Here is a 10,066-nt window from a genome sequence, read left to right on the forward strand (position 1 = left end):
GTGGTTAAAATACATAGGTTTCTTCTCTTAAATAAGGTATCATTTAGAAATGCTAATTTAAAAGTGAAAAAATTTTTATAATATTTTCTTTTAGAAAATGTCATGGTCAGATGCAAAAATCAAGTACTAAGAGCACCCCCCACACCCCCCACAAGGAATCAAGTAGACTCACCACAGATAAAAAAAGAATCTAGCATTTCCAGTTTGTCTGCTGATCACGGCTTGTTCCTTTTGGATTCTTGAGTTACTCTTTATGGAGGGTTTACTGGTACATTGAAAATAAAATCTTAAGAAGAACTTAAATATAAATACAGAAATCAAACTTTGTTCCCTATAGATTGATGATGTCTTTTTAAATCCTAATACTTTAAACTCTCTGTTGTCGGTGTATCTAGAAACTAATAAAAGTTCTTATTATGACATGGTCTGCTGGCAAAGCAGTGCCTTCTGAATCACGGAAGCAAGATTAAGTCCTAATTTTCCTCAGAAATAATTTTTGTTTCTTGTTTGTCACGTTGAGAAAGTTTGTGATTTATAACGCCATGGAGATGTCTTTGCTTTAGTAAGAATTTTTGACTAACACATCATAATCTCCAAGGAAGTTGGGTAACACAGTATTTATAGTATTTGGGAAATCATTGATAAATTCAAACCTCTTGCATCCTCCTGCTGCATTCTCACCTCCAAGACAAAGCACAATACATCATTTTTTTTTTATTCACATAGCACTCATTTTGACTTTTCACACGTTAAATGAAGGATCAAGTCGAGAAATCATTTAGGACTTCCATGATCGAAGAGTGATGGGGGCTGTCGGGTTTGTGTTGACTGACATTACCAAAATCTGCTACTTACTCATGGGATCAAACGTATCGTTCAACTGAGCAATTCAATTTCCAAAGATCATCAATTCAAACTTGTCTTGGAATGAATAACAACTAACTCATGGTTCTGCCCCCAAGTGAAGAATTTGCCGATACAATCATGTTTATTTTCCTTCTACAGTGGGGTGGAATCTTTTCTCCACTTGTTGACAAGAGGAGCCTCTCCCTGTGCCTTTACTGGTGACCGGATAATGGTTTCACATCCAAACAAAAGATTGTTATTTCTTTAGTGGACTCTTGCTTGGAGGATCAAATCGTGGAGTACTAGGAAAATAGATCTACTGATAAAAATGGTCTACATTTAAAACATTGCTCTGGGGCTTTGTACCAAAAGAAGTCCTAGGTTGAGCCCTCTGTCACTACCCATGGGTGTCATGATAAGACTAGCCGTCTCCTTATGACACACCGATTCTGAGTGGTGACTTTAGAACTTTACTGTTTCAAGTGACCCGGATGGTCCAAATAGCTGTATAATTAAGTTAAACTGACTTTTTTTTTTTTTTAAAGTGACTTGACTAATATTTAGTATATTAGTTGGGTTAATATAAAACCAGGGAAGGAAGTTTAAGACATCTTCCACTGTGGTCAGCTTTGTCATAATGGATGGAAAAAAGGAATCATTTACATCTTTGATTTCCTGGGAAACATTGGCCAGTCTTGACAAGCCCTTTCTAGTTAAGCTGCTTCTCCTGTCACCTGATATTCTGATAGCACCCCTGGCCAGGTTGGGCACCGGCATTACAAAGTAGGGTGATTTTGCAAGAGACAAGCATTCTCAATCTGCCAAGGTAGGCTGATGGGATCTGTGGACCATTTTCTGACATCCCAAGCAATGATGATGCTTAAAGTACTTTTAAACAATTCCAGGTCTATAAAAAAAGTAATGATGCCTATATGAATACCCTATATTTTTTTATTACAAAAATATTGAAATAATCCATGAGTTATTCCACTCTGCACCAACTATAAAAAAATACTATCAAAGTTTGACCGGCACTTTTAATGCAACAAAAAGCACCATGACCAAGGACACTGGGAACAGAAAGTGGGGAACGTTTACTTGCTGGACGGAGGTATTTAAAACCCAGAAGCTTTACACGTGATTCGAATACAGATCTTAGCTGGATCTAGTGGTAAAGCCCTCAGTCAGTTCGGAAGGGTTTTCTCATAGCATGCTCATGGCAGCTGTCTGCTCAGACTTATTACAACGTGTCCCAAAGCCTCTACAAGACCCATCACTTTGATCTTGGATGGGGGAGGGCAGCTACACAGTGGAGAACTTGATTGTTCGTGCTCTCTTCTGCTTTGGTGGGGCTCACGCCACTCAAACCCAGCCGGTCAGAGCTTCCCGGTCAGTCCTGGCTGGATGGTGTTTGGCACTAGAAGGGAGTGGCATGGCCTGTTCTGGATTCTCGCCTGCCCGCCATCCCACAGAGCCTCTGTTCCCAGACCTGACCCCAGCTCCTGGCTCCTGCCACTCTGCCCTGCCCTTTCCACGCGAGCTGTGCAGGCCGGGAAATCGGACACTCATTTTGCCTTTTTAGTTCCCCTCTGCTTCCTCTTTTGTATTGTGTATTGATTAACCTGTTGCCATTGAATACTGAATCCTGATTATCACTGAACTTACATCACTGAGCTCCTTGTTCTTGTCAAACGCCATCCATGGGCTGCATAGGATTTCTGTCATAAAAGATGTTCTCAACTGAAAATTTAAAATGAAAAAAGAAATCCCAAAACGTGTTGAAAATGAACCATTCCATCCATTCTAATACGTGTGTCAACCCACTTGGGTTTTCTGTCCATTGGAGAGACTTTTCAGATAGGGGATTGGTTTCCACGTGAGAATGATTTATGAATTCTTTCTAAGCAGTGCTAATTTTTGTTTTTGTCTTTCTGGAGTCTTTGAGGGATGTGTTTTTTGTTTGTTTGTTTGTTTGTTTTTCCTCTCTCTCTCTGTTTTTCTATTCCTGTGGGAATCAGAGCTTTGCATCAGGAAAAATCACCTAAGCTATTGTGACAGAGGACGTGTGTGTATGACTCAGCAGATTTTATGCAAAGATCAGTTAACTCCATCAGAACACCCTACGGATCGGAGGCACCCTTTCCATACTAAGTACCCCTGGGGTGGATACGCTGAGAGACGGGACAGAGGGATTGGGAGCAACAGGGAGTCCCCGCTGGGCTGGCCTGGCTTTTCAGGGGCAGCCGCAGGCTCTCGGGGATGCTTTTGAAAGGAGGCCAGCAGCGGGCAGTCAGCTGACCCAGGGTCCAAGGCTGAGCCCAACCCGGCCGGCCTGGGAAGCTCCCACGCGCTGCCCCGCTCAGGGCGGAGTTCCTTAGCGCCACAGCCCGGCCATCACCCCTTCCTGTGGAGGTTGTGGCTCCTCCGTATCTTGGCGTTTTATAAAGTGGTCTCATACTCCAGGCGCTCCTGAATCAGAGCATCGTCTTTGTACTGCAGCCTCGGAGGAGCGGGGGAACATTCAAAGGCTAAAATGGCCTTTCGGAGGCTTCGGTCCAAAACGTGTCTCTCCCACGCCGGGTACCTATTCCTGAACAGGTCAATTTTAATGACGGATTCTTCAATCCGTGGCGGGCGAGAGGAGGGTGTGGACGGGGCCGTGGGCCTCACCTGAAAGACAGGTACGCACCCATCGCGCTCGGCGAATTTCTGGTCGCGGTCGCTGGCGACGCTGCGGTTGTTGGAGATGGACCGCAGGGTGCTGGTGGCCACCTCTGGGGGCAGAGTGAAGGCAGCGGCCGGGTCCTCACAAGCGCAACTTGGTGACTGCCCAAATCGGGGTCCGTTGGGGTGAAAGAAGGCATAATACATCAGCATGAAAACCACGCCAGTCAAAAAGCTGCTGAACACCACACACAGCGCGGGGATGGCGAAGGCGTCTGCGATCTGGGGCGCCTTGTAGAGGTACCAGAGGGCGCTCAAGGCCGTGTTTTCCAAAAGGATCACGAAGTAGTAGATGAAGAGGCGGCAGCGGGTCCTCCCTTCCTTGACGTTGAACCAGCTGAAGATGTAGATGATGCCCACGACCATGTCGAACACGATCTCCTCCCACTTGGTGATGCAGAACTCGGTCTCGCAGTGCACGATCCAGAAGGTCATGATGCACCAGTGCAGGACAATGAAGACCCCAAAGTAGAGCTGAAACACCGAGGCAAAGAGGGCAAAGGTGATGACCCTGGCCGCCACGGTGAAGAAGTGCCAGCAGAACTGGATGACCACGGCCATGTAGCTGATGGGCTTCTTGTCGTCGCGGGAGTCCCGGAGGGCCTTCTGGTAGGAGGCCAAGGCCCAGGCCAAGGACACAAGGGAGGCGGCTGCTGTGAAACCTGCAAAGGCAAAGAGGAAGACCCGAGGTCAACAGGGAGAAGTGGTGTGGTCCAGGGAAAGCAGGCCGGCGCAGCAGCGGGCCTGGGACAGGCTGGCGTCCGCCAGCAAAGCTCTTCGTTTCTTGGGGTTTCAGCTGAATTGAACCCTCCCAGGGGTTGTCTAGGATCTGCCCTCTATGGGCCCCAACCACGGGGAGAAGCCAGGAAATTAAGGGGAATGCTACTCAAGGTCAGCGTGGGTTGTGGGGACTGAAAATCAGGGAGACTGTGCATTTCTGTGTGTTTGGGGTAAAGAGACGGGGGAGGTAGTTTTGTTCCCTTTGGCTGGGGAGGCAAAGGGAATTGGGTGGCTTTTCCACCTTGCCGCTTTCAACCTGCATGACTTTGGACAATCATTTACATTGGTGTCCTCATTTAGAAAGTGGGTGATTTCCAAGGCTCCCTGTCAGCTTGGAGATTCTGTGACTAAAGAGACAAATAATTACAGGAAACCCAAGGGGCTATAGTTGGTTTACCTTTTTGCTTCTAAACAAGAGTGGAGGTAGTCCATTCCCCAAAGAAAGTGAAGTCTTTCTTGAAAATAAGAAAAAGGGTCCATGGCATGTCCTTGGCACTATTTCTTGTCATCCCTGGTGTTCAGTCTGTCCTAATAGCATCCAAGACCCTTCCTCGTGCTTCCTTCTTCTTGGAAGAAATGTCTGCTCACTGTCACTCACCTCTGATTCTTTCATAAATTAAATGTACGGAAGTCACTCATCAACCATTTTTCTTAGTATGCAGTGAGCCCCATCTGATTAGCCCCTAAAAGTATGTTTCCAAATTAAAAAAAAAAAATTATTCGTACTGCTTCCCCTGACCCTCGCTCCATCAACTGTGTGGGAAACATCACCTCTGTGGTCCAGATGTGGGGAAAACTCACGGGAAACACCAGCCTCCTTCAGGACAGAGCGCTATGGAGAATTCCACTGTGTCCCGGAAATGCCAGGTCAGACTGCATCACTGCTGCTTTACCCAACAAGCCGTAACAAGACTTACCCAGGCTAGCAAAGGTTTGGGGCATTTTTAAGTCCAGCTAGTTTTCTTCACCAGATCTATAACTAGTCATATTTCTCCCCCTGTGGAATGATAGAAGGGAGCTTGCCAAGAACTTATGCTGGAATTCATTCTCTTTATACTCTGATAGAGAAAAGCTGTTTATGTGGTCCTTGAAAAGTGAATTTTAAAAGATGGCTCTTGTGGGAAAGAGCCACACTAATTGGTAGGAAAAAACATTCAATCTCGATAATCATTTATTTCTTACACATCTTCCTTGAATAAGGGGAACTCCAAAAAAAATTATTGATAAGGAAAATACTTTCCAACAGCCACATCTCATATTTACTCCCAAACGAGCCAGCAGAACGTCCACATCATATACAGGAACTTCAGGCCTCCCCCCCCAACCCCACCAGCACAAAACCCTTTCTTAGGTAACTCTCAGGCAGTGTTGGCGATGTTTCTAGGTCAGTTAGGGACTAGGACACAAAGGGGTTGATAATAACGTCATTCCCAGGAAGTGGAAATTCTGGCATCAACTCGAAAGCAACTGCAAGAATGAAAAGAGGGGGAAGGAGGAAAAGTCCAGAAGGAAGAGAAGAGGTGAGAGAATGGGAAATTAAAGGTGATAGAGTAATTATGCAAAGGACATGCTTATGATCAGTTTGGGGTTTAAGAACAAAGGCTAGTGCCATTTTCATTTCAACTCCTGCGTGGAGGGCACCGCAGCCCCACGAGCTTGCTCCTGATCTGCACCGCTTTCGATGGCGCGGATTGCTTCTTGCATGCAGGGTTCCCCTTATGCACGTGAGCGGTGCCCGCACGCCCTCCAGGTTTCCACCTGCCAACATCCTTCAGGACCCTGCGGAGCACAGCGCCACCTTCAGGGGGATGGCCGCAGTATTGGTCAGGCTCCAGCCCAGGAGGGAAAGAGCAGGTGATTCCATTGGGCCCCAGGCATTAAAGTCTGTTTTTCAAAGCAATGAAAAATAGTAAAAACAAGCAAGCAAACGAACCCCCCAAAAATCAAAAAAGCAAAAACAGAAAATAAAAAACCTTAAGTATATAGATCGTAAAACTACCTGTTGTCAGATTTGAAAGAACTGAAAAATTAACATCATCCAAATGTCCCTGTAATCGTTTATCGTCGTGTCCTATGAAAGGAATTCAACCTGCATTTGACACTCCAGAAACTTGTTATGACAATATTCTGCCAGCAGAAAAATGAAAACTTTTCTATCAGATTTGCTTTTTATGCATCTTACAACTTAAAAAGCCTCTATTAACAGGGGGTCATTTTAGAATTACTCCTTATTACAAATTCACATCTGCCATGAAATGCTTAATTCTTTTGCCTTTTATGCAAATAAGGTCAGCTCAGCTGTTTTCAAATGCCAGCAAGGCACTGCATTCTCATTGGGTAGAATTCTCTGGAAAGCCTGAGGCACTCTGCTGGAACACAGAATTCTAAGCTCTTCTTGAGCCAACAATGTATATTTTAACGGTTTTATTTGAAGATAATTGTAAACTTACAGAAAAATTGCAATAATTTGTGATTTGCATAGTAATTGGACACCTATATTCTTTGTCACTTGGCCTCATTTGCTTTATCACTGCCTTCTCTCTCCCATCCTCCACCCTCTCCTCTCCCTCAGAAATATTTGAGAGTATGTTGCACCATGGCTGCTAAGGTCTGGATGTTTGGGTTCCTCTCGAATTCATATACTGCAATCCTAACCCCTAAAGGTGATGGTGTGAGAAAGTGGGGCCTTAGGGAGGTGCTTGTGTTATGAGGGAGGAGCTCTCATGAGCCAGATCTCTGGATAGATTTCCAGCCCTTCTGTCTTTAAGACTACAGCCTAAATGTCCATCGACAGGTGACTGGATTAAGAAGATGTGGTACATGAACACAGTGGAATACGACGCAGTCATAAAAGAAAGACATAATGGCATTTCTGGCAACACGGATGCAACTAGAGATTCTTATAAGAAGGGCAGTAAATCAGAAAGAGAAAGACAAACACCATATGATATTGCTTAAATGTGGAATCTAGAATATGGCACAAATGTACCTATCTACAAAACAGAAGTAGACTCACAGACATAGAGAGCAGACTTGTGGTTGCCAAGCGGGGAGGCGGGGGATGGATGGAGAGTTTGGGGTTAGTAGATGCTTGCTATGACATTTAGAATGGATAAGCGACGAGGTCCTACAGTACAGCACAGGGAATTTTATCCCATCTCTTGGGATGGAACATGATGGAAGGTGATGGAAGATGATATGGGAAAAAGAATGTGTGTATACATATATGCATGTGTGTATGTATACATGCGTATGTATACATGTATATAAACGACTGGATCACCATGCTGTACAGCAGAAATTGGCACCACACTGAAAACTAACGATACTTTTAAAAAAATGCAATGAAGAGTCTTCCACCAGAAGAGAGGAGGCTCTCACGAGACTGTGAGAGTCTGGTGAACTCCAGCTTCCAGCTTGCAGAACTGTGAGCACATCATTTCTGCTGTTTATAAGCAACCTGGCCCATGGTCTTTTGTTATAGAAGCTAGAAAGGACTAAGACAAAGAGTTTCCACTCAAAAATACATCGGTGTCTCTTTCCTGTGATGAGGAATATTCCCTACGTAACCACAGTATGCTTATCAACTTCAGTCTTTGTAACATAGATACAGACTTTTTTTTCTAATCCACCATCAATATTTTATTTTCCCCAATTGACTTAAACAATGTCCTCTAAATGATTTTCCCCCTGGGACTGGACTGAGTCTAGAACCAGGTATTGCATGTAGTTGTCTTATCAATTTAGTTTTCTTTAATCGGGAATGTGTCCACAGACTTTCTTTACCTTTTATGAATTGGCATATTTTGAGGAGGATCTAAAAAAGAAAAAGAGAGAGCAAGAAAGAAAGAAGGAAAGAAAGAGAAAAAAGAATAAGAAAATAGAAAAAAAAAAAAAGAAAAAGAGCGTTCCTCGTGGGGTTTGTCTGTGGTTTCCTCCTGGTTGTGCATCTCACTGGAACTCTGCATAAGTGACACTGAACAATATTTTCCCCCTCACATCATTAAAATCCCAAGGTACAAGGATTCCTTCAGGAGCTCTGGGAAGGATGCTGTATGTCTCACAGTGCTGTCTTTCAAAGCAATGAAGAGCATATTACTCATGAAAACTTCACTCTAAAATAAAAACCACTCCTGAAGACTCTGTGGGATTACACTATTTAATAATATGTTTTTTTAAAAAGATGCTAAGACCTCAGAGCTTACCTAGTGCAACACTCTCATTTTAAAGAAAAGAAACTGAGTCTCACTTTGAGGAGGTACATGGGTTCTCTTCCCTCCTTCCGCTCCCTAACTTGTCTCCAGTGAAAATTGTGGATAAAAATTCTACAATCTTAATTTAAATATTACTTCCTCTTAGAAATCATGGATAATTATTTAATTATTTAATACTGGATAATTAGAATGGGAGAGAAGACCCTTGATATATTACTATCCAAGAGACCCTTAAAATTTTTTTTTATTGTTATTTCCCCAATACAAATTTTTTTTCTACTGTACAGCATGGTGACCCAGTTACACATACATGTATACATTCTTTTTTCTCATGTTATCATGCTCCATCATAAGTGACTAGACATAGTTCCCAGTGCTGCACAGCAGGATCTCATTGCTAATCCATTCCAAAGGCAATAGTTTGTATCTATTAACCCCAAGCTCCCAGTCCACCCCACTCCCTCCCCGCCCCCTAGGCAACCACAAGTCTCTTCTCCAAGTCCATGATTTTCTTTTCTGTGGAAAGGTTCGTTTGTGCCGTTTATTAGATTCCAGATAAAAGTGATATCATATGGTAGTTGTCTTTTCAAGAGACCCTTTTATGTTGAAACCTCTATACTAGAAGGGCCCACTTCTGGCCCTGGATGAAATTAAGTCTCTCCAGGAACATGTTTCTCTCCATTCTCATCCTTCAGAGCACTTGTCCCAGTTTATCATTATGTTTTATTTTGTGCTTGTTTAATTATTGTGTTTCTCACTAGAAAGGATTTCAGACAAGGATAATTACCTGCTTATTCGCTTTTCTGTCATACTGTGCCTTGCACTGTGCCTGCCATATATTAAGAATTGAAAGAAAGAAAGAGAGAAAGAAAGAAAGAAAGAGAGAAAGAAGAAAGAAAGAAAGAAAGAAAGAAAGAAAGAAAGAAAGAAAGAAAGAAAGAAAGAAAGAAAGAAAGAAAGAAAGAAAGAAAGAAAGAAAGAAAGAAAGAGTTCCCGTTGTGGCGCAGTGGTTAAGGAATCCGACTAGGAACCATGAGGTTGCAGGTTCGGTCCCTGCCCTTGCTCAGTGGGTCAAGGTTCCGGCATTGCCGTGAGCTGTGGTGTAGGTCGCAGACGTGGCTCGGATCCTGCATTGCTGTGGCTCTGGCATAGGCTGGCAGCTACAGCTCCGATTCGACCCCTAGCCCGGGAACTTCCATATGCTGCAGGAGCGGCCCAAGAAATGGCAAAAAGACAAAAAAAAAAAAAAAAAGAGAGAGAGAAAGAAAAGAAAGACAGGAGAAAGGAACAATTGCAAATATAGAGTCTTTTTGTGGCACAGCAGAAACGAATCTGACTAGGAACCATGAGGTTTCAGGTTCAATCCCTGGCCTTGCTCAGTGGGTTACGGATCCAGTGTTGCCATGAACTGTGGTGTAGGTTGCAGACGAGGCTGGGATCCCCAGTTGCTGTGGCTGTAGCTTCAATTAAACCCCTAGCCTGGGAACCGCCGTATGCCTTGG

General features: G+C 43.9%; 1 protein-coding gene across 1 annotated transcript; it reads right to left on the reverse strand.

The window, feature by feature from the left end:
• Positions 1-701: 701 nt before the first annotated feature.
• Positions 702-6,054, reverse strand: LOC125128684 (XK-related protein 4). The gene is made up of 2 exons (XM_047782866.1): positions 6,003-6,054; positions 702-4,232 (listed from the first exon to the last, which is right to left on the reverse strand). The coding sequence occupies exons 1-2, from the start codon at positions 6,052-6,054 to the stop codon at positions 3,286-3,288; spliced, it is 999 nt and encodes a 332-aa protein (XP_047638822.1). The 3' UTR covers positions 702-3,285.
• Between the last annotated feature and the right edge of the window lie 4,012 nt (positions 6,055-10,066).

The sequence above is a fragment of the Phacochoerus africanus genome, chromosome 6 (genome assembly GCF_016906955.1).
Source record: "Phacochoerus africanus isolate WHEZ1 chromosome 6, ROS_Pafr_v1, whole genome shotgun sequence".
Taxonomy (NCBI): Eukaryota; Metazoa; Chordata; class Mammalia; order Artiodactyla; family Suidae; genus Phacochoerus; species Phacochoerus africanus.